This window comes from Dunckerocampus dactyliophorus, chromosome 14, assembly GCF_027744805.1.
Source record: "Dunckerocampus dactyliophorus isolate RoL2022-P2 chromosome 14, RoL_Ddac_1.1, whole genome shotgun sequence".
Lineage (NCBI taxonomy): Eukaryota > Metazoa > Chordata > Actinopteri > Syngnathiformes > Syngnathidae > Dunckerocampus > Dunckerocampus dactyliophorus.
Window position 1 is genome coordinate 10,948,324 of NC_072832.1, and position 24,683 is coordinate 10,973,006.

General features: G+C 40.8%; 1 protein-coding gene across 5 annotated transcripts; it reads right to left on the bottom strand.

Annotated features, from left to right (window-relative positions):
• Positions 1-15,310: 15,310 nt before the first annotated feature.
• Positions 15,311-23,026, bottom strand: spast (spastin). 5 transcript variants are annotated; one of them, XR_008573680.1, is made up of 17 exons: positions 22,661-23,026; positions 22,496-22,579; positions 21,408-21,491; positions 20,330-20,496; positions 20,141-20,253; positions 19,974-20,067; positions 19,813-19,887; positions 19,641-19,712; positions 19,403-19,478; positions 19,217-19,308; positions 19,059-19,138; positions 18,944-18,986; positions 18,794-18,873; positions 18,643-18,713; positions 17,140-17,372; positions 16,531-16,571; positions 16,338-16,446 (listed from the first exon to the last, which is right to left on the bottom strand). XR_008573680.1 is itself a non-coding variant. In XM_054799010.1 (16 exons), exons 1-16 carry the CDS (start codon positions 22,770-22,772, stop codon positions 16,321-16,323), a joined length of 1,410 nt encoding a protein of 469 aa, XP_054654985.1. In that variant the 5' UTR covers positions 22,773-23,026; the 3' UTR covers positions 15,611-16,320. The 5 variants fall into 5 exon arrangements, 2 of the variants coding, with proteins under 2 accessions (XP_054654986.1, XP_054654985.1); XR_008573681.1 differs by having other exon boundaries at positions 16,345-16,446; positions 17,149-17,372; XM_054799010.1 differs by lacking the exon at positions 17,140-17,372 and having other exon boundaries at positions 15,611-16,446.
• Between the last annotated feature and the right edge of the window lie 1,657 nt (positions 23,027-24,683).

The following is a 24,683-nucleotide window of genomic DNA, read 5'->3' on the forward strand; positions in this document are numbered from 1 at the left end:
ATTATCTTGTCAATCAGTAGCAAAATTGTTCTTTGTCTATACTGTACACCAGTAGTGGGCCGTGCATTTGGTACATGGGCCTTCAGTGGGGACTTAACCGAACAGAATTTTTCTCGGCAGACGCTGTGAGTGCCAGTATTGTCAAAAAATAATAATAATATTGCCGTACATTGTCATTCACCCTGTCTGGAATTTTGAAGCCCCGCCCGCTGTGCCAAGACCAATATCATTACCCACTGCGCCAGCCACCTACAAAAAACATGAACTCTTATACTATACAGAACTGCCAGGTCACTACTGTACCATCAAGACACCCACTTAACCCTGTACTGTATCTTCAAATACACTCTTGACTTCTATTAGTTCTATTAGTAACTTTCAGCATCAGTAACTTCCACCGGTGCTTGTAAATTTGGTGCTCAGCCAAATGTAACGAGCGCAAATGGAACATCAAGGCAATGAAGGGTTAAGGCAATTCCAAACCTCTACACTACAACATCATCTGGAGGAGTTCACAATCAATATGCATCTAATAATATGACAACAACATCCATCCATCCATTTTCTATACCGCTTCTCTTTTAGGGTCGTGGGGGCATGTTGGAGCCTTTCCCAGCTGATTTCGGGCAACAGGCAGGGTACACCCTGGACTGGTCACCAGCCAATCACAGGGCACATACAGACAAACAACCATTCACACTCACATTCGTATCTATGGACAATTTAGAGTCGCCAATTAACCTAACATGCATGGTTTTTTTGGATGTGGGAGGAAACCGGAGTACCCGCAGAAAACCCACGCACGCACTGGGAGAACATGCAAACTCCACATAGAAATCGAACCCAGGTCTTCCCGATCTCCAGGCTGTTACTGTGTTGGTTAACATGCTAACCACTAGACCACCGTGTGGCCCTATGACAACAACATGTTAAAGAAAATACATCTACTCACCACGAAGATTTTTTTTGCTGCAAGTTCACAGAACTGTGTGTTTGTGTGTTTTACATTTTGGGTCATTTCTACGTTTGGACGTTGCTGTACATTTGCCCCCATAAAAATCCAGAAAACCAAAGAAATACACACATCTAAATCCAACTTCTCAACTGGATTTGACCTTGATGTGTGTTGTTTGGGTTACGTGCCAGTGGTTAAATCTGTGAAGATGCCTCAAGACAAAACCACGCGAGCAGCTTCCGTCTGTTTTGAGTCTTCACACGAAAGGACGCTATCCTGCAGCTGGCCCCGCTGGCTCTGGGCTCATACATGACACTGCTAAAGAGCTTCTCATGTTGCTGCAGGCGAACAAGCAGCTGTTGAGCTGTTCCCTCAGCAACAACACAGATTCTAAAGAGCGGCACTGGGAAAACATCTTGTCGCTTTACATCATCCGAGCATGGAGGAGGTCATTAGTAGAGCTGTTGAACAAAGGTCCCACACTGTGTTGTGTGGTCTGGCAGTAATTTTGACTAAAAGCTTTTATTCATGACATGCAGCCTATTGTTTGAGTTATCATTTCCTCCAGAGAGGTGAAATCACTTCCGCGGCACAAAAATCGTGTGTGTGATGCTTACGTCACACTTGCATGGCTGCATTTAGCTGTAATTGAGGTCAGGGTATCATTCGAAAGACAAAATAATATTCACATATCATCACACTGATTGGGGACTGCGAGTGGGAACATCTGTAAACTTCCTCCCAGTCCGAAAAAAGGGAAATCATGGAGGTTTTTGCTCATTTGGGTAGATTAAACTTTCTTTTGTTCAGTGCAAACTTCATTCCCTCCTTCTCCATCCTTCTCATAGTGCGACTCTCTGTGGTGGTGAAAGAGGTAACCGGAGGCGCCCTTCCCGCTCACTCTGAGTTTAAGTCACAGTGTGCACCTTGTTTCCCTTTCTCAGCCACCACAGAGCCGCTCTGCTGGCCCTCAGGATGTGGACGGGAAGGCTGCTGCTGCTGCTGCTGCCAGATGCCTTGGAGCTTCCGAAGTCCTCCCCATCAGACTCTTTCTTTGAGCCTCTGTCTGCCAGTGTTCCGCGGAGCTGCGAGGAAAGTGAACCTCTGACCCAAGCTGTCACCCGTCCAGCAGCAAACACAGAGCTCAGTCATTGCTCAGCCCCCGCCTTCGCCTTCGCCTCCGCCGAGAGACGCAAGCTTTGCACTGATCCTTGTGTGTGCAGCGCCACAGTCACTAAGATTGTTTGATTCCTTGAAGGAGCGAGTCTTTCATTTTCAATAATGTGATAATGGCTTCACTGGAATGGTGCTCATCATGCCAAAACGTTAATGTGCTAGCTTTGGATCTTATGTGTTTCAGGTTTTTTCATTCCCTTCTCGTTACCTGCAAGATGCCTTTGAGCAAGGCACTGAACTACACAAACCACCTGTTATTTCTTCAAGGCTTTATGGCGTCACAACTCGAAATAGGTCCCTGAACAGTTTTAATTGGCTTTCAGATTTATATTTGTTATGCCTGTTTATTACTGTCGTTTATCTCTGGAAAACAATGTCAATGTTGTTTACCTTTAACCAATCAGATTTCAGCTTTGCCACACAGGGCCAGCTAGCTGACCCACAGTAACATCAGCATTTTCCTCTCCACTGATTGGTTGATGTCTGAAAGCCTAAGCCTAACACTCAGAGTTATGCAGTGTGCTTGAAGGCATCATCACATGAATGTCGCACAGCTTAAATGATCCAGTTTCGACACCAAGAAAGGAGACAGACACAACGTTGTTCATCATTCTGTGTGTGTTATATATACATACATATGTATACGTGACTTCCAGTGCAAGATATATAAATAAGATATACAGTCAAACCTGTCTTAGCGGCCACCTTTATAGAATGGCCACCTGCCTATAGCGGCCACTGAAAAATCCCCCACAAAAAATTTGCGTGTTATAGACCCTGTGTATAGCAGTCACCTGTCTAACAATCATTCACAAGATCCACACAAACTGTCAGTTGTTCGACATAAAAAAAAGCCGTCTTCTTTGGAGCTTGTTGCAGACAGTGACACTGTTTATTTCCTGGTGTGAGACAATGTGCACTGGTCAATACTGTAATGCCCCTTGTTGTGGGAAAGGAGAGACTCATGTTGCCGATGCACTTTAATCGCTTTATTAACAGTGGTTTATTAACCTAGTAGGTCTTTACAACTTTTATCCGCAGTCCCACAGTGCCCTCTACTGGTCAACATGTAACAGTATAATTATATGTATCTGCACACACAACAAGCTTCTAATCACAGACATGTCAATATGTGCGTGCACAAATTCAAAATGGCCGCCAACCTGTCTATAACGGCCACCTGGCTATAGCGGCCACTTTTGCCGTTTCCCTTTAGTGGCCGCTATAGACAGGTTTGACTGTACATATATAGATATATATACTGTATAAGATATATAAGATATACTGTATATATCAGTCTGGCCAGGAAAGTGTTTTTTGCTTACAAATGAATGGTGAATGTGATGTATTTTGTTAAATGCATTATGTTTTGTCATGTTTTTAGTTAAATATTGATTCTGAACGGCTCCAGATGATATTGGAGTGTAGATGTTTAGAGGATGTTTAGAGATAATGTATTCGAAGAGGCTTAACTGGTTTCTTCCTTTAGTAATAACGGTATTCTTCCCCAATTCTGTAGTGCCACACACACTGTTACATTGCATTTTTGTGTACTACTGATGGTTTGTATCGTTGTGATGTGATGGTGGTATTAAGAAGTGGATTGCGTCGCTTAAGTCCCTCCTGCAGGTCCAATACCAGTACCAAATGCACGGCGCCTACTGAAATCTATACCTCTTTCCATGCTGTACACTGACTACTCCGACCTAGTTATTTCTATAGTATTGGAAGATACTGCACTGATTGTTGCTGAAATGTGAGGGGTGTACTCCCTTTTGTGAGATACTGTGTGTCTGACTGGCAGTGAAAGTGAGCATGTCGGTGTTGAGGACAGCTGCAAATGAGATTACACTGCCGCTAAGCTGAAATGTCAAAGGTTAAGAGGGAAACCTGCGATCAGCAGGTACTTAAGGAATTTGTGCTTTCATTGTGTTGCCTGCCTTCGTTCTTCACTTTGCTGGTAAAATACATAAAGCAGCGACGCCTATTAATGATGATTTGCTGTATTTTGGTCTGGATGCTGAGGCTGTGCAACCACAGTGGACCACTGTAACTTTGAGCTCAAGGTGATTACTCACTCTCTTACTCTGTCACCTCGAGCCCGCGATGTGAGGTTAAAAAGCTCCCAGTTTCCCAAATGGAAAATCACAGACATAGTTACCATTATGGAGGTGTGTGTTAAAGGAGCTCAAACAAAGTCTCTCTTCACACTGGGACATACACGCTCGAGAGCGCAATACAGAATCTCCTTGAAAAGCTGCACACACTTTTTCTATCCTTGTCTCCAAACCAGGCAGACACAGAGAGTGCTTGTACCGAGCCTTCGCACACTGGCCTGTCTGTCAATTTGGGCTCAGTCTGTGTTTGATATTGCTAAGGTGTCATTTTATGTCTTTCTCAGCAATAAACTAGAATGGTGCTCAGTGGACCGCAGACCTCCACCGGTGGACCTGTCAACAAAAGTGAAAAAACTGTTTTTGTTTGTCTTGCCATATGTTAGCAGGCCACTTCCTGGTTCATAAAGGATAACGTAAGGTGCAAGATTGCACCATTTTTTAAAATTCTGGTGCAGGGAGAACGGTTTCATTTCAAGAAACATTTTAAAAAACAGAAGTCATCAAGCAATGTTTTTGTCTTTGCTTGTCCATCTGTTTGTTAGCAGGCTATACCTCCTGGTTTATAGAGGAAGACCAAAGATGACGGGATTAGACCATGGGTAGGGAACCTCCAGATGTGGCTCTTTTGATGACTGCATCTGACTCCCATACTGTACATTTCTTAGCATGATAAAAAAAAAAAAACATTTCGCTGACATTTTAAAGTAAAACATTACAGATATCACAGTGTTAAAAATAACATTCAAATGTAAAACTGATTTTAATCCATTCATCCATTTTCAGCCGCAGAGTCGGTGGCCAGAGCCAATGCCAGCTGTACTTCCCATATTTTCCGGTCAAACACAAAAATGTGATTATTACTGGATAATGTGGTAGCCTACCTGGGTCAGGATGTCAACTTCCCTCCTCTAATCAAATAGTCAGCTAGCTAGTTCTACAGAGCCAACCCCATATGACAAAGAAGATGGCAAAAAGAAAGAAAGATATGGAGTACGGTGCAAAACCATGGGCCGCATGGTGGCCAAGTGGTTAGCATGTCACACAGTCAGGAGATTGGGAAGAAAAAGGGCTGGAAAAGGATTCCAATCTCCATTTGGGCATCTTTTCCTCACAAGGGTCGTGGGAGTGTGCTGGAGCCTATAGACAAACAGAGCACATATAGACAAACAACCATTCACTCTCACATTCATACCTGTGGGCAATTAGAGTCTCCAATTAACATGCATGTTTTTGGAATGTGGGAGGAAACCGGAGTACCTGGAAAAAACCCACGCACGCACAGGGAGAACATGCAAACTCCACACAGAGATGCCCAAGTGAAGATTTGAATCCAGGTTTTCCTGATCTCCTGACTGTGTGGCCAACATGCTAACCACTCGGCTACCGTGCGGCTCATTCCAGAGATTTTGAAGCTATTTTTGTATCGTTGAAACTTATCAAAGAGATATTATTATACATATACAGCATGTTATACATGTTTAGCAACCCCTGAGAAGCCTATCTGAATTTGTGTCTTTGGTTATAGATAGTATTTTGCAACACAGTGGAACCTCGGTTCACGTATGCCCTGGTTAGCGTGTTTTTAGCGTGTGAAGGCTCCAGTGAAGAAGGCGACACATGCGCAGTTTGTGTCTCATAATGTTGACTTTTTATCTCATAATTATGACCTTTTTATCTCGTAAGTATGACTTTCCTCTCTTATAATTATTACTTTTTATCTCATAATTATGAGTTTTTATCTCATAATTTGGACTTTATGACCCACTATTGGGATATTTTTTTTCTTTCAGTGGCAGAAACGGGCTTCCATATGACTCAAATGGAGAAAATGGCAAAATAAATCTCTGTATCAGCATTTTTTACCAGATTTGTATGCACGCTTACTGGACAGAGTAGCCGCTGCTTCACAAAGTTTAATGGAAATCATGTAAGCAGTTTTTGTGTAATCCTACTAACAAACTGTGATCAAAACAATGCCACAGATTTTGCTGTTGTGATTGACTAATAGGGGGAATTTGATGCTAAACAGAGGTGAAACGTGACAAAAAAGGTTAGATATTAGCAGTAATCCTTTCCTTTTGTAAAGGGCTCTGAGACTAATTTAAAAGGACATCCAGCTGGCCTACAGGTGAGGATGGCAAAGATCCAATAACAAAAAACTATAAGCCACAACTTCCTGCACATGACATGTTCGCACCTCCTCAAAAAGGCCGAGGTCTCTGAGGAGCTGTCAGATCTTGACAGTACGTGGGCACTTTTTTCTGTTACTGGATGGCATTTCTCCCAAATCGCCTTGCAGTTGATGCAATCAGGATATTGCAGTGAACTTGATATGCACAGTGAGAGCTCCTCATCCATGTGGTAGACTCACAGCTCAGGCAGAGACTCAGAATAAACTACAAACAGGCAATTGTTTCATTCAGCACCAAAAGCCCAGCTCGCTGATTTCACCTACAATTACTTGAAATTACGCACAGCAAGGGAACACTTTGTGCTATCCCTCTTTATCTGTGACAAAAAAGGCTTGTATTGTCTGAAACGCCATTCTATGTAATAAGACATAATAAATCTTGCAGAGGAAATAAAAAAAAGGAACTGTTGAGCCTGTGGGGAGAGCGGAGACCAAGAGGTGAGGTGGACTGGTTTTGTGGCCCAAGTACCACATCCAAACATTTATTTGGGCACTGGTTTCAGGTTTGAAAATGACTGTTTGCTCAAGCAGGTTACTTATGTAAGGAGGTCTCATTAAGGGTGGAAAAGGTACCATTCCCCCAGGAGTTTGCACATGGCTATTGACATGAGGGAACGTTTGACAAAAATACGAGATTTCCATGCGGAAATGTGAATGAATGTCTCTTGTCCTATTTGTTAATGATGAAAGGTTTATGCAGTGTCGCTGACCTGCGGGAAATTAGTGTCCCCTCTCACGATGAGCACTCCTTGTGACCTCTGCGTTCTTGTGATCACCGCCCCTCAAACTAATGCGTTGCGGCACACGGGCGCCTCTGCCTATGGTGCAAAGGATTCACCAAGCGTGACACCTTCAGTCAGGTTCAAAGTCACATCAAGCAAGCGTTTACAATCCATATTTCTAAAACTATGACCCCGTGAATAACACCTCAACTGGCCTGGCGTCCCGACAGGATCAGTGAGCTGACCCGTGTGGTTTACGGGGATGCTCCCTCAGTTAAACAACTTGAGCACAAAATGACACCTTAAATTCAAGTGATGACCCGCAAGACATGCCTGAGCCTATTTAAGAAGGAACAAAGTAACATGCACGTGCCCTCATACGCCCGATATACTGTATTTGCGTGGGTTTATTCCTGCAATCCAAAAACATGCATGTAAGGCTAAGAGACTTTAAATGGTCCATAGTTGTCAGAGTGAGTATGAACGCTGGTTTGTTTGTACAGGCATGTGTCCCAGTCCAGGGTGTACCTCGCCTCTCATCCAAAGACAGCTGGGATAGGCTCCAGCTCAGCCATGATCTTGAACAGGATAAGCGAGAGAAAATAGACCAATGAATGAATGAGTTCATTTGTTTAAGGTAGAACCCAGTTTACAGTCCCTGGCAATATCGCGGTTCGATTCCTCGCTATATCACCATTTTACAGAAATTAATTAATCGCTTAATAAATTATTGCTGTTCTGTGGTAGACTATGGTCTATTATTAGTCAAAATATATTGAAATACAATTGATGTGTAATGACACAAAACATTTACGAGACATTACATTACATCACATTACCTTAACACTGCATGAAGTCATGAAGTCAGCCGTGGCATGTCCGACATAATAGAGTGAAAAAAAGTTCCCATTCCGTCTGGTAGTGATAAGTCTCTGGCTTCTTAAGATTAGAAGAAATATATTTGAGGCTAACTAATTAGCTCGTTAGCTAGTGGCCGTCTCGAGTCCCTGCAGCATAAGAGTTGCGCAATGTGGTGTAAACAATGAATAAGTGTACAGGTGGCTATAGGCATGTTATTTAAGGTCTACTGGGCTCTACTAATGTTAAAAGTCCTATTTAGAAAGTCATAAACACGTTTTCTATGCTCTAACTACGAAACTATTCCATTTATTAACATTGAATCCCATATCATGGAAATTCATTTACCGCGGTCGAGTCTGGAGCCAATTAAACGCTTTAAACGAGGGATGACTGTATTTTAAATGATGCCCAGTTCAGGACGGCCACAATGGTGTACGAAATATAGGCTGCTCCTTTTTAGCACTCTGTCTCTGTAAGAGGCAACATTACACCGGTCGTCATGGTAACCAATCCAGGATGCTGCGGTGCGTGACCGTCAAAGGTCACTGACAGTTAGGGGTCACAGTGCTGCCACTTTTCTACCCTCTGTCACCATAGATTAGTAGTGATTACTTCGCAGGGGCTACACTGTCCCATTAACATTGGTAGTGGTCAAGTAATTACTTAAACCAAAGTTAATGACACAGTGTTTCATTAACATTGTATAACATTTGATAATTTTAATTATACATTGTATATAATTTTTCATTTTTTCATGTGATTAGATAAATATTGATTCTGAATTGCTCCAGGTTACGATGTAGTGTTTGGAGTTTTCAGTTGTTTAGAGATGATTTATTCAAAGATAAGAGGTTAATTGGGCTTCTTGCTTTAGTAATAATGGTATTTTTATTTTTATTTAACCTTTACTTAACCAGAGAAAAAAACCCATTGAGATCAGGATCTCTTTTACAAGGGTGACCTGGCCAAGAGGTCAGCAGCACACGTCACATGTGGTAAATTGTACAAATCTAGGAGGTGACAATAAACAATGTATATGAACACGCATACTTTGTAAAGTGCAGGTGATTTGTGATAAATACATAAAAGCTATTTAAAACAAAGGCACTGTTCTGTGGTCTCACGCTCTTTGTCCAACAGCAAGGACCGAAAGGCTCCAAAAGGGATGAGTTCTGAGAGCTTCAGTTCAGCCTGTAAAAAATTCCACGCTGTGGGGTCTGCAAAACTGAACGCTCTCTTCCCCGGTTCAGTTCTGACACGAGGAACAGAGAGATGGAGGATGTCACAGGATCGCAAGGCATACTGACTTTCAGTTCTGTGGAATAAAGTACTTAGATATGTTGGGACTAAGCCAAGCACAGCCTTATAAATCAGGATCAGCCAATGTGTATACAGTACCTACAGTATGCGCACTTGAAGAGGGCAGTCCTTCACATATATATATATATATATATAGATATATAGATATATAGATATATAGATATAGATATATATAGATATAGATATATATAGATATATATATATAGATATATATATAGCAGGGGTGCACCAATTACAATTTTCTGGCAGATTACCAATTACCAAGTGAACAATCAACCTCATCTTGAATTGAATGTTTCATTTTGATTTGAACATGTGAGAAAAAGCCTCGTTCCGCACAATTCCACAGTTAGAATGCAGAAGAAGGCAGACATTAAAATCAACTTTGCAAGCATTCTATAGTAAATTGAGGGCGAGAGTCTAATTTAACGCGTCAAAGTCACAGGAGGCTGTGTAGAACTGTATGCCAACATGTTCAGATCTGCACACTGATGAATCTGAAAACCGCCCTAGTCCTTTCAGGCCGAGTGCTAATGCCAAGGCAGGAATGTGACATTTATATGACTCTCTCAATACTTGCCAAAACAGATATTCTCGTACATCCTATACAATGCGAGGAGTGTGTGACCTTTAAGGTGCATGCACATAAAAAACAAAGACTCCGCATTGCAGGCCATGGTACGTACATTTATGGTTTCTGAACAATAAAATCCTAATGACTGGTGATGGTGGTGTGTTTGATTATACTTGCAAACGTGTCAACACCTTCTAGTGATGTGCGAGCTGTAAAAGTGTAAAGAGTGTTGCCCTGCGGGAGTTCACAAAGTGCAACTGAAGTTCATCATCACCTACAACACGCTGACAACACCTCACTAACATTTCCTTCTATATGTGTCACAGTTGGATGGCGCTCATTTGTGAATGTGCACTTATTTGTTCAGCGAGTTGTATTGTCATGTTGTTTAATTGCTGCACAACGAACCTGACCGAGGTCAGAGGTGAAGCTTGTCCTTGCATGAGCGACCTCAGGGAAGGAGGGAAGGACAGCAAAGAGATAATAAGAAAATGAGCGGGAAAAAGCCGAATTACAGACGGAGCATTAGAGAAAATACTCGTAGCACTCTCACTATTCATGGACTTGTGTCTTGGCTGCACATGAACTGAAGGAATGCACCGCGAGGCAGCCTGACAGTTCCCCGCTGCCCTTAGCGTCAAGGCCTCGTCTCAACACGTCCATCTTTGACCAATTTAAAATGTGGATGCTCGGCGTCATACAGAAAGGAGTGAATGCAGACAAATAAAGCTGATGTTTGCACAATGAAAAGTGCTTTAGAGGAAAAAGCCGGTAATGACTTGGCTCCACATGATCTCTCAGAAGTTACCAAGATTATGGCTTTGCAAGGAATGGCAGATCGATCGGCGTGTCCACCGCATTTTGCGACTCTGTGGTTGCAATTGGACAGAATGTATGTATACTTAGCTCAGTTCAGTCCGAGGAATGAGGATAAATTATGCATTCTTTCGAAAAGAATTTGGAAGACATCCCAATCAAGATCCTCAGTGGACTCCAAAAAACTCCATAGCGCATGCCAGCCATTGACATGCATGAAATACGTTTGGCAAGCTGTGATAATGTCAGCCTAGGGCAGGGGTGTTCCTACCAAGGGCCAAATACTGAAAAATGAAAGAATGCAAGGGCCACTTTGATATTTTGGAAAGCAACACATGTAGATATGCTAAGAAGTTATATAGATTTCAAGAGAAAACAGCATCTCAGGTTTGTGATATAGGTGAAAGAGTGTATTATTAGTATGAGCTTTTTTTTTTCATTTCCAAATATTTCAACTGTCCTCTAAATAAAAAAAAATAATTAATATTATGACTTTATTCCCATAATATTATAACTTTTCTCCCCAAACTAATTTTCCAAAAATTACAGCTTTATTTTATTCTTTGTTTTAAAAAAACAACCATTTTTTTCTTTAATATTTCATCTCTATGCTATTAATTTGACACAATTTTTCCTCATATTATGAGCTTTTTATCGTAAAATTGTGACTTTTTTCTCATTATAATACGATCTTTTTCCCCTTAATATTTGGACTTTATTTTTTCCATTTCTGCTGTTGCTTTTTTTTCAACTTTTAGACTTTCTTCTACAAATGTTCTCATAATTATGACTGGATTCCCAAAATATTTTTACTTTATTCTTGTAACATTAGAACTTTTTCGCAACCTAATCTTCCAAAAATTACAAATGTATTTGTTGTTTTGTTTGTTTCTCATAATATTAGTATTAAAAATAATGTCCTTTGTCTTTAATATTTCAACTTTATGCTACTAAAATGGCGTTATTTTTCCTCATAATATTATGACATTATTCTCTTAAAATTACATTTACATTACATTTTCTCATTAGATTACAACTTTTTTCTCATCATATTTTGACTTCATTCTTGTAAATTCACTCTTGCTTTTTTTTCTTTATTTTTTTTTTTACTTTTTTTGTTAAATTATATTTTTAGGATGTGCAAAGGGCCAGTAAAAAAACACTCAAAAAAATTAAAATTAAAATAAAAATAGAAACACTTACATTTCCCAGTACAAAAAACCCCAGACATCAAGTCAATTGTATTTATATACTGTAGTTATCTCAAGGCACTTTACACATGAATCAGGTCTAGAACCGTAGGAAACAAGCACTTGACGACCGAAGCAAGGAAAAACTCAAACAGAACCCCTGGGGCTCTCCGGATCCCAGTTTGATAAGTGTACCTAATGTTGTTTCTTTTGGGCACATTTTGTCTTGTCCAATTATTTTGCACCACATGACCACCATTGTGTAAAAAGGAGCTGCTTTTCAAATTAGAGAGTGAGCACCTCGGACCTTCTACTCATTACACTACAGTGTGTCAAGACTGATTGCTGCATGACATACGAAAACAAATAGGACAACGGTAACAGTGCACTGATTATTGTGATACAGGTTATTGTATGAATTAATCATGGACTGTTCAACTTTGCAGGGCATATTTATTTGCTTTCATGCAGACTCCAGATGAAAACAGCAACACTGTGAGGTAGCGTCGCCTGGCAGAAAAAAAAAAGAAACATGCTGAGCTTGTCTCTGCTAGAATCAAATAAAAAAAACAGAAACCGCAACACTGAGGATGAACAAACATGAGCGTAGCAATCGTCTTAGTTATCTCAGCACAAAAAATCAAATGATAACTTGAAATCATGTTCATAGCACCCCTCGTTTACCTCTCTAGACCAAGTGTGACGTAGACTGCTCCTATGTGCATATCTGTATACCAACACCCCATTTTTTCCACTCATAATCACAGATATGCTCATACCACAAATAAACACAGTCCAAGAAAAATACACATGCTCATAAAAGACAGATGTTGCCATCGGGTACACGATTAGACTCGGCCTCTAACCTCCCGTGAGACAGAAAGATAACAGTCCCAAGGTAAATGAACTTATATATTAGCTGCACAGGCCCACTGGAACAGTAGCAGCCAGTGCTAGAAAGTAGATACACCACAGCCCTGAAGGCTTTCCTCTGTGCTCAACCTGAATCACATCCTTAAAGCATATAACATGATAAAAATGTCAGAAATAAGAAATATTTTTCAGCAATTTATAGTGTAATAATAGTAATACTTCACTATGCATCAGATGTATACAGTGGTACATACTGTAGGGCTTGACTCACATGACTTCCATGAAGGCAGGGTGGATTCAGTTCCCAGTCAGGGACTGTGTGAGTGTGAATGCTTTGTTTGTTTTTATGTGCACTGTGGTTGGCTGGTGACCAGTCCTGTGTGTACCCCACCTTTCACTCTAAGATAGCTGGGATAGGCTCCAGCTCTTTGCAACCCTGAAAATGGTGGTAGAAAATGAATGGATGGCTATACAGATCTAGTGGAATATAGTCTAACCTCCAAAAACAAATTGGTGGACCACTGCGTGGGACATATTGTGGTCATAAACAATAGACATCCATTATTCTTGAAATAGTCAGCTCCAGTGTCAAACTGCCACCATCATAAAACCTTTATTTATACTATACAGTCAATATTGCTTGATAGCAAACACTTAACGCAGTGATGAGTGTCCAGAGTGAGCGAAGATGCAAGTCACCTTATACAGGATACACATTGTTCACTTTCTTCTTGTTATTATTGTTGACTGAGCCATATTGCACTGAGCAGCCAGGACAGAGATGTGTGTAGTGGAAGGCACACAGGAAAACTTGGTGACTCTGCTTTCTTTATGTGCAGGGACACAAGACGGCAGGGCACTTTATGTCAACTCAATCCATTCATCCATTTTGTATACCGGTTATCCTGCTCAGCTTTATGGGTGAGGTGGAGCCTATCCCAGATGACGTCGGGAGAAAGATGGGGTACACCCTGGTCCTCATGGCTGCCAGTCAATCACAGGGCACACACAGTATAGACAAACAACCATTGACACTCACATTCCCGGCTGAAGCACTCTAACCCCTTCTGGTGTGAATCCCTCTTTCTGTTATTATTAGCAATATTGCACTGAGCAGGCAGGACAGAGACGACACACACATTTCCGATTCAATGGCCTTCATCATTATTTCTCTTCTTTGCCATCAGTGGCACACTTCTGTAGTGACGCTCGAAAGCCAAAGAAAAAGCACAACACACACACACACACAACACACTAGATGTAATCCTTCAGATGCTCACTGATCTGAAGTCAGATGATGTCGTGCATGATGATTGTTCAACCTCCAGGTTTTTGTGCAACTTTAGGCGCATATTTTCCTGAAACCTGTACAACTTTGAAGGCGTTTGCAGGTTCCACTGTAACGAATACCTCCGCAAAGAATAATCCCTGCAGCTCTAGAAGGTTTAAAGTGACGCAGAGGCACACATTTCAACAAAAACCCCTGGCGTTCTCAAGGAGCCACTTGAAGAAACACTCCCAGACTGTTTGTTCAAGCAGCAAGAAGTTCTCAGCGTGTTGACTATTATTCTACTGTCTACAGGGTGGGCTTCATTCACAGGAGGTATCAAATGATCACCTATTCTGTATTCCCTTGAGTGGATGTAGTGGTCCAAGCGTCAATGAGCCACTGTGGAGGTGGAAGCCTCCGACACGCAACCATGAAGGGAAGCTGTCAGTCACCCAGAAGGTGTAAGGGACAAAATGATTGAGACAAAATAGAATACTACTTTATGGGAATGTTTGTCCATTCATTCAGGAAATGTTAAATGAGGGATGCTGACTCAATCTTTTTTTAAGAGTTCATCTCAAGTGTATTTGATGGGGTTGAGGTCAGGACTCTCTCCTCCTCCTCAGCTCACTCCTTTACGAATGCTTGTTCCTACAAAGCTGGAAGCATAGACCTGTCCAAAATGTCAAATTTGGATCCCGGATTGGCTGAATTGATTAAAAAGTGTGTTTCTAGACCTCAATCACACTTTGTATTATGCATAAGTACATATTTTTTGTGCATCGATTCTTTACAGGAATGTGCTGAGGTTACAAACGGGATCTCCACCTGTAGGCTGTCGATGTTTACTGAGATGTGAAAGCTTGAAGGTGGAAAACATCAGGAGCTCATTCAACCTGTCTGTCATAAAGACCACATGTTTGCTTTGCAGGATGCTCTCAGTGAAGAGAAAACAGGGGGAAAAAAGTGACAACTAAATCCTCTGGCCCATAACTTGCTCCATTCCTGTCTGGCATCATGAAAGAAGCTCTTCAGTCACGACAAGTTAAAAAAAACAAAAACACACACACACTCAGAGGGGAATAAGGTCAAGCAAGGGCTTATGGGCCGTGGCATGGAAGTACTAGCAAAAAGCAGTAAGAGTAAATAAAATGTTTACATTTTGCAGTGTGTTTAAACATCTGCAAGGAAGATGATCCAGCTGCTGGACCACATGAACCACAGGTAACACCACTGGTTGACCAGAGGAAGAGCCTGTGGGGAAAAACATTTAATTTGGCTGAAGATTTAACAGGGAAAAGTAGCACTAAAATAAAGACCTATGACCACGCACATTTAGTACCTCCCAGTAAACTATTCCCCAACAGTTAACGAGCAAATGAGCACCTTCATCTCGCCAGCCTGGTGATTAGCTTTTGGCTGGTCATGAGGTCTCTACCAGGGAAGTGCATAACTTCACTTATCGCTGCTGTGATCTCTTCTACAAAATACTCACACATATATGTAGGTGCATGAACACACACGCACGTACAAACACACGTACACACACACGTCATCCTTAATTGTAATGGTCAACACTGGAGAAGAGGATATTTATTTTAAGAGTTTCCACGGCATTCCATACATCTGCAACCGCTTGTAAAAATCTGTTGATTCCAGATGCAGATACAAACCACAGATAGAGCAGCTACAAAACATATGCAGCTGCCCGTTTCTGCAATACTGAAACACAGATTTATACATACAAAATCATTTAAAATGTGCGATTTCATCCAGTTAATTGAAACACTGAACTAACTAAAGCAAAGCATTATCGGGTTTACAACTTCATTCTACTGCCATACTTTTGGCTACCGTTTTTCCTACATTTTTCAAACACCTGCATGTGCCACAGCGCTTGGTGAGCCATATTTAACAGTCAAACATATGCAAGTTGCTGTCATTGGGGCTAACTCAAGGCTTTACTGTAGTGTGCTGCCCTCTTGTGGCAAGAAAAAAAAATACTTGAAAAATTGCAGGCCATTTCTTGAGAATAAATATAGAAGAAAAGTGCTGCTGAGTGTTTCAATCAAATATAATGAAACTCATTAAAAAAAATTGCATCAGCAAGTTGTCTTCCACGCGAAAGTCATTCCAAGTTAAACATATTTATATAGGAAACCTAAACAGGTTTGTCGAAAGATCTAGGATGTCTTGCACCTCTACAGGAGGGTAAAATTTATTTTTTATTTTTTTGCTATACAACTGAATTACATTCAAAAAGCACTTGTGTCACCAAAGTCCTTGTTCCACTGGTTGTACATGTTGAGAGTTGCTGGGCTAACGCTGGGCTTGATGCGCTTTAGGGAATCCTCAAAGTCTTTCATCTTGATGTTTCGCATCTGCGAATGAGAAACGGAAATTTTAGGAGGGGAATGTCCAAGTGAACATATTTCACTGTAACATCTGTAACAGGATGAACTCACCTGATTAACAGCCATGTACCGGACTTGGTCAGGTGCCAATTCTGTGCAATGAGAAGATTTTCGCATTAAAAGGAGGAATCAGGAGATAATTGTCAAAGAATGGGGATGCTTTGTAAACTGTGAAAAGAATGCAAGTATTGTGAAACCTCGATTAGCGTGTTCTTCGGCTAGTTAGCGTGCAAAATGGCAATTGCTATTAATACACTGCGCGAGTCCAACTTTGTTATTCCATCCATCCTCTTCACCACGAGAGTACGCATCAATCTGCTTGTCGATCTTGCGTTCCATTCTTCCCTCACTCGTAAACAACACCCCAAGGTACTTAAACCCCACCATTTGGGGCAGGATCTCATCCCCGACCCAGAGATGGCACTCCACTCTTTGTTCTCAACTGTGTTCTTAAGTCGGCTACATTGCCCATCTATGACGTCATTAACTGACTCTCAAAATTGTAAACACAAGATCCGGTTTTATATTTCTACATGCATAAAACAACTCTAAAAGGCATAGAAACAACTTCATGGAATTCCATAGTGTTCCTAACCTTCTCTATCAAAATGCTGGAACTTTCTTTGGCTCCATTTTGGGATTGAATTCAAGAAAACTCACGGAGCTCACAGGAAGATGGTGTCTGTGTGGTGTCTTGTTGCCACATCACGTCTTTGGGAGCAGCCACGTCAAGTCATCACGTCGTCATTGAAGGTAAAAGTAACCTTAAAGGGTCTCTGACATGTTTTATCAACTTTGCTTGATTTATAGTTCATGGCGCCACCCATGGCGAGCGAGCTCTCGCTGTTCAGTCTCATTTCCGGAAGTGACGTCATCGGGGTGACACCTCTCAGCTACACAAACATAACGGTGTACGAGACAGAGGATGTTCATGTACGAGACAGAGGATGTTTACAGTGATTATAGTGAAGATTTGAGTGATGTGTCAATAGTTTCCGAGGAGAAAAGAAGGGAGAAACATTTGGAGATGAAATAAGAGAACTTGCAGAACATGGATTTAAGCCATAAGATGTGGAGATGAAGATTGCTCGCCTTCAAAACACAGAATGGTAAGTGTAAATTACTCTGGAGTTGCTTATCCTTCAATTACTGTTTTAAATCGGCTTCTTAATGAGCGTAAAGTGGTCTTTATAGTCTGATTTATGTTATATTCTATTGCATAAACAAATATACCACTGTGAGAAGATGTTTATATAACATGTATAATGCTTTAACACTCCTACTAGCAACATGTAAGACAGGTTAGTCCTCATAAATTCACAAATAAGAATCCAATTAAATAATGCTGGCAACATGTAATTTACAAAGCAGCACATTGTTATGTGGTAAAAAAAAAAGTCTGTATTACAATAAGTAAAGTGCAAAGTATGAAACTCAGTGAAATTATAAACTGGGCTCATTCAGAATGTCACGCATGAAGGCTGCCTGAATGAAACATATTCGATTAGAAGTATTAAAGGAAGATGTCTTATTCCCTCCTCACATAACCAATGCTTTCATTGCAAATTGCATATTAAACAATTCAAAAGCAAAACTCTGAAATAATTCCAGACTGCGGACATGCCTACTATTAATGATAATAACAATAATATTAATAATACATTTTATTTAGAAGCGCTTTTCTAAAAACTCAAAAGCACTTAGAGTAAGCAAATGAGTAAAACAAAAACAGTACAATACAGCAATAAAATATAGAAAATATCAATCATGTGCCTGAGTACTGAATGGAAAATGAGGATTAAACATTAAAAGCCAGTTTAAATAGATGGGTATTAGCATGGGTTTTGAAGGTAGACAGTTCAGTGCCGTTATGGATGAATCAGGGGAGGTCGTTCCAGAGTGAAGGGGCAGCAAAACTAAATGTTCTGTCCCACTAGTTTTGGTGTTTGGACCTCGAGGGTGAGGACTAATTGATGACTAATTAAAAGCCATCCAAACCTATACATAGTTAAGTGAGTCCAAAAAACAGGAGCTTACAGAAACCGCAACAATAAAATGTCTTCCATTTTGTTGTTATCGACATTTAGTCAGCCAACAGACTCATAGGAATCAAGTTTGTATTGAATATTAGCCATGTGTAAACATGTGATGAAGCGTTCTTACCTCTAATTGGTCCAAGTGCAGCATCTTTAGCTAGTGATGTCAGATCACTTCCCGAATATCCTGCAGTTGCTCTGTCATTCGGGGAGAAAGGCAGGTTTGACATGAGATTATGAAGTTATCAATGTAAATGTGGTGAATATGTGACGCTCACTTTGCAAGACAGCTCAACTCATTTCTGCTAAGTGGACTCCCATGCTTTGCTAAAAGATGTTCCAGAAGTGTGGCCCTTGTCTGAAATGATCACAGAATGTAACATTTGAAAGATTTTGAAGATGCTGATTTTGGTAGGAACAGCAAATACCTTCTCATCAGGCAATGCCACATAGACTCTTTTGACAAAGCGCCTGTAAGACATAAAGAAAAAAAACTGTACAATGTGCAAAACATAATGGGTAAAAAAAGGGTAAATAACATACCTTAGTACCGCTTCATCAAGCTCCTGAGGTCTGTTGGTGGCCCCCATGACAAGCACCTTGTCATCTCTTCCAGACTGCACCTGACACCAAAAAGCACCAATGTGGAGCATCAGTTACGTGGCTCTGCTATTATATTTCAGAAACTGCACTGCACTTACCCCGTCAAACTCAATGAGGAACTCTGTTTTTAAACGACGCGAAAACTCCTGCTCTCCTTCCCTTCTTTCACACAGCAAACTGTCAACTTCATCTGAATGGGAAGGTACAAAATAGAATTTAGCCCTTCAAAAAAAAATAAACACAGGTCTCTTCGTATCGTGCCATCCTAAGTGTACCGTACAAACCAATAAAGATGACAGAGGGCTGTAATTCTCTGGCAGCTGCAAATAATGCTCGGACAAGCTTCTCACTCTCTCCCACCTGTCAAGAGGTCACAATGGAATTAGCGAAATACACCACTGCACCGGGCAGCATCATCCTGTGCATCATCCTGTGCTGTACAACACTTTGTACAACAAAACCAAGAGTTCAAATCATTACAAAAAGAGATTCTCCCATCCTTCACCATAATCAGATGCTTACGTATTTAGACGTCAAACTGGCAGCACTGATGTTGAAGAAAGTGGCGTTGGACTCTGCTGCTACCGCTTTGGCCTGGTAAGAGAAAGTCAAGCTGTGATTCAAGCAATGATTAATAACGAAAACTGTTCCTTCCTTGCTAATTACAAATGAGAAAAGACTGTCCTTTACTTACCAGCATGGTTTTCCCATTTCCAGGTGGACCAAATAAAAGCAAGCCTCGTGCTGGAGCTCTCAAACCAGTGAAGAGCTACATAGTGAGAGATGAATACATCTTTAAATGTTGTGCATATTACGATAAACATGACATCTTTTTTTTTTTTATTAGCCATTTACCTCCGGTCTTAAGGCAGGAAGGATGACAATCTCCTGAAGCGCTTGCTTGGCCAGATCCTGGCCCGCAATATCGTTAAATGTAACAGACACGCCACTGAAATTAAGACAGGATTTAAGAACTCTATTGTGTAACTTTCTCAAAAGTGCATTGCATTGTTTGGACTTACGTGTCAACTATTTCATTCAGGATCATGTTCGCAAATCCGCTGTCCACATTCTTGAAATTTTTTAGATCCCTTTTCTGAGGCGGTTTTTGAACTCTCCCCACACGTGGGGTTACCTTAGGCACCACAAAATCATTTCAGGACTTAAAACAGAAAAATGCAGGACCAAGCGTAATACGGAATACAATTCACCTTTAAATTAGGAGTTCTGCAAGGTGGTTTGCCTGCTGTGGAGGGCCTGATGTTTTTCGACACCCCTTGAACCGCAGGCTGACTTTTAAGAGGAGGTTTTGTTTGGTGCACAGTATTATTTGAAGCATTCTGGGTCTGAGGCCTGTCTCTGGATGCAAGTGTGGCCTCTACAAACAATACAAACAATAGTCAACACTTTTCCGAGTAAAGACAATATATTTAAGATCAGCATAATGCATATCCACGACCGTGTGATCCTCTATACTGTTTATAAATGATATATGTCTGACAATATACATCCACACATATGTGTGTAATATGTGTAGTATTGCTGGGTTGCACGTGACATCATGTCCGGTTGCTGTCATCACAGGTTCAAACAGATGGAGGTCAAACAAGCATAATCACAGCGCAATCACAAACAAGGGGATATAAAAGTCTGCACCAGTCGTATTCGAACCCATGATGCAAAGTAATAAAGCACTAGACTATAAGAACACACACTTCCACCTGTTTAAAACAAATCTTTCTAGGCATAAAATGAGTTGTGGTTGTTTACAACAAATCATTTATTATCAATGTTAATACACTAAACCCCCATAATAAAACACTTCAGTGAAATGATGAAGGACCATAAAAGAATGTGTTCATGCAGACTGACTTGGTGTAAGAACGCAGATAAGACATGTTAGAAGTGCTATTTTCATCTGCTACATTCATTGTTTTATGCAACACACCATGCACACTCACACAACTGGAGCAAGTAATTTAAACAACATGCATTGTTATTTGTATTAGTCTGCTGAACATACTGAATTTGTATGTGGCCATACCGAATGTTTGCCTCCCAAGCGCCGTACCGGAAGTGATGTAACTGCCTCTAGGTCACATGGTTGCAACCCAGCATTTTACACTACCCAACTACCTCATGCCTTTGTACTCAACCACAAATGTGACTTTTTTTTTTTTTTATTTATCTTACCTTTAGCACACTAATCTTGTTCTGAATTTTGCTTCATTGCAGTATTTTATTATTTATTGCTGGCTGACCTTAAAGCAAATTAAAACTGTCTCCTACCTAAAAGAGCAAGCCTGTCTTTTGCCATGGTGAGATTGGTGATCATTTTATCCTGAAGTCTCTTGGCTCTCTCATACTGCTCTCCTGTTGAAAGACATTTGGGTTAGCATGACAACTTCCAGCTTTGGGGGTACGCTGCGAAGCGAGTTTAGTGGGTTAGCGAGTTGTGTTGTGTGGAAAGCCGGACTTGTCCGTTCAGCAAAGGTAGCTGTCTTTTAAAGCAGCTGTATCACCAAGGTAACTTGGGCTAAACTCATAACGGCCCAGGCTTTCAGCTTAAAAACAGCTATGAAAGTGCCACTGTTTCACTGTTTAGCTAATTCGGAGATGGGCGTCTCCATTTATTTAGAAAGTACGTCACCCCAGGGGGACATGGAGAAAAAAAAAAGAAAAAAAGAGCAATCTTTAATGACATTATCCATCTATAAGCAAGATAGATTTTCAGCCAAGGGCATACGCCAGATATGCTCACACTAGCACCAGGAATAAAATGCAATATGAAATATTAATAACTAGGCCAATGGAATCAATCAACTGGAAGAAAACGTGTTTATAATAAGGAAAAAATTGGAAGAAAAAAATTTTGAAAGGTCGCCACAAAACAGCTAACCCTGGTCACAACGACATACAAAACATACTTCATATATTTCCGATGTATTAATTTTTTAAATGGATAAGTGTTAATATGTAAAATGTTGATCGTTAATAAATGAAAAGACTAATAGGGTATAGTTAGTATAATAAATCAGTGTTAACTTAGGCATTGCATGCTCAGCATTATTCGGTTATGTCAGTGGTCTAAAATAATTACTCATTTTTTGTCAAATACACCAGCTGGGATGTCTACTTTTTTAGCGGAAGTAGAATAATATTTGCGTGAACGCGCACTGAGAATAAAGCCGAGAACCGGACTTGACAAAGTTAGCTGATAACCACCATTGCAGTACCGTTTAGTGCTGTTTAAGGAATTTAGGTTTTCTTGAGCACATAGCCGGTTTTGTTTAGCTCCATTTTGACCACATAGCCTGGGTGAGTTGAGCCACATTCGCAGAATACCCCCTTTATGTGATGGTTTGTCAGGAGCATACCTTGTCCCGTGATCTTCACTGCGATGCCGCTTTCGAGTTCAACAATCCCTCTCTTGTACCATTGGAGAGCCTCCTCCTTCTCCCCTGTCAGCACACAAGAATTCTTACAGAGCTGTCAAGCACCGCAACATGTTAGCTAGCAACCCATAAACAACGTAAACACACCTGTGTCATCTTCGTCGATTCTCAATGCCTTGGATATATACTCAAACGCCTGCTTGTGGTAGTTTCTAACCACTTCGCTGCTGTCTTTGCCTTTATTTGTTTTGACCGACATTAGCCCCTCGTTACAGTTCCCTCGCTACAGTGTTAGCATATTATTTCACACAATACGGTAAAGTTGGACTAAACCATTATAGCTAACACATATCTATACAACGTCGTACTTTTTTTTTAATTACAGACTTGTTCTACATTGAAAGAAACATATTATAACTTATCAGAAAACAAACTCCACGTAGATTCTCGTTGTTTATCGACGGAATGAAGCCACGGTTCAGTGCTTTAATTTCTGAAAGCAGTGACAAACTTCCGCTTTCATATTTAAGCCCCGCCCTCTTGCTGCAAATCCGAGACAAGATCTACTTCCGCGTAGTTTTTCGAAATAAAAGCATAATTTCTACGGCGACGTTTATGTTTTGAAATATACACTACCGGTCAAAAGTTTTACAACACCCCAATTCTTCCAGTTATTTAGTGAAATTCAAGTCGTTAAAGTCCAGTGAATAGCATGAAATGGTACAAAGGTAAGTGGTGAAGTGCCAGAGGTTAAAAAAAGGTAAGGTTCCCTAAAACTGAAAAATAATGTATATTTCAAAATTATACAAAAAGGCCTGTTTCAGGGAGCACAAAATGGGTCAACAATTTAAAGCTGTTCTGCAGAAATGGAGGTTGATGAAGCCTTGGCAGTTGGTGCAACTAATTCCTACAGGTGTTCCAAGCTCTGGAGTACTTACTACATCTTCTGTCTGCATAAAAACAGTGTTCGGACCACAGTGTGGTACTAGACCCTTGTGAACATTAGTTGAACAGCATTGTACTGGAGAAAGTAATTTGTGGCTACAAAAATGGCAAGAAAAAAGGGAATTAACAATGGAAGAGATAGAGACACCATCTTAAAGCTTAGACTTTTTCCTCCAGAAAAAATTGAGTGTTGTAAACCTTTTGACCGGTAGTGTACATTACAAGCAGAAAATTGCATAAATAATAACAGATTACATGCAGAAAAAGGTGACCGTACCCCGAACTGAGACCAGGCGTATTCGGTGCTTTGCTCAAGGGCCATCCAACAGAAGACTAGCATCTCTCCACAACTAGTTGCAATTGCTTTTTGTCCGCAAATCCCAAGACTTTACACAAACTGAGTCACTGTGGCCACAAGCCTTTTCAAGATGATAGATATTAGAGAAAAAAAACAATGTTTATTATGTCGCAGTATGATATTACTGCAAGCATTACAATCTAATTGGATGCTTGGTGAGTCCTATGATCTTCACAAAACGCCATGACATCAAATGTGCATGCTGTTACCATTGACCTTTTTGCAGAAAAAGTCAAATTTGGAGCAATTTCAGTAGAAATTGGGTGCAAATGCTGAGGCTGAACTGAAATGAAGAATGAATGGATGTGCCCTGAAATGTGTTGAACGCTACTCACCAATTGAGGATTGAACCAGCAACCATTAGGTTGGGAGATGACCACCCTACAACGTGAGCCACACTATTGTGCACAAAGTAAGCAGAATGTTACATTAATGTTAAATGTGAACGACAATGAAATTGGTGACAATGAAATTGTCCATTCATTTTCAGTGGGAAAAATCCATCCATTTTCTAACCACTTCTCCTCACTAGGGTCGGGGGTATGCTGGAGACTATCCCAGCTGTCTTCTGGCGAGAGGCGGGGTACACTACGGACTGGCTGCCAGCCAATCGCAGAGCACATATAGACAAACAACCATTCACACTCACATTCACACCTATGGACAATTTAGAGTCTCCAATTAACCTCGCTATTTGTACCTGCAGGAACCCACGCACGCATGGAGAGAACACACAGAGATGTTCCTATGGAGATACGAACCCGCCATCTCCTGACTGTAGGCCACCGTGCTAAATGGGATGTATGGCCGTTGGGAAAAATGTCACAGGAAATACTGAATTATTGATAATGTGGGAATGTTTTGACA

What these genes read in the sequence shown, in the direction of transcription:
- spast (XM_054799010.1), bottom strand. Translation starts at nt 22,772, where the DNA reads ATGTCGGTCAAAACAAATAAAGGCAAAGACAGCAGCGAAGTGGTTAGA. An exon ending in AGACAGGCTTGCTCTTTTAG is followed by an intron (nt 20,497 to 21,407) that starts GTAGGAGACAGT and finishes TATTGTTTGTAG; the next exon opens with AGGCCACACTTGCATCCAGA. An exon ending in GAAATGGGAAAACCATGCTG is followed by an intron (nt 19,713 to 19,812) that starts GTAAGTAAAGGA and finishes TTCTCTTACCAG; the next exon opens with GCCAAAGCGGTAGCAGCAGA.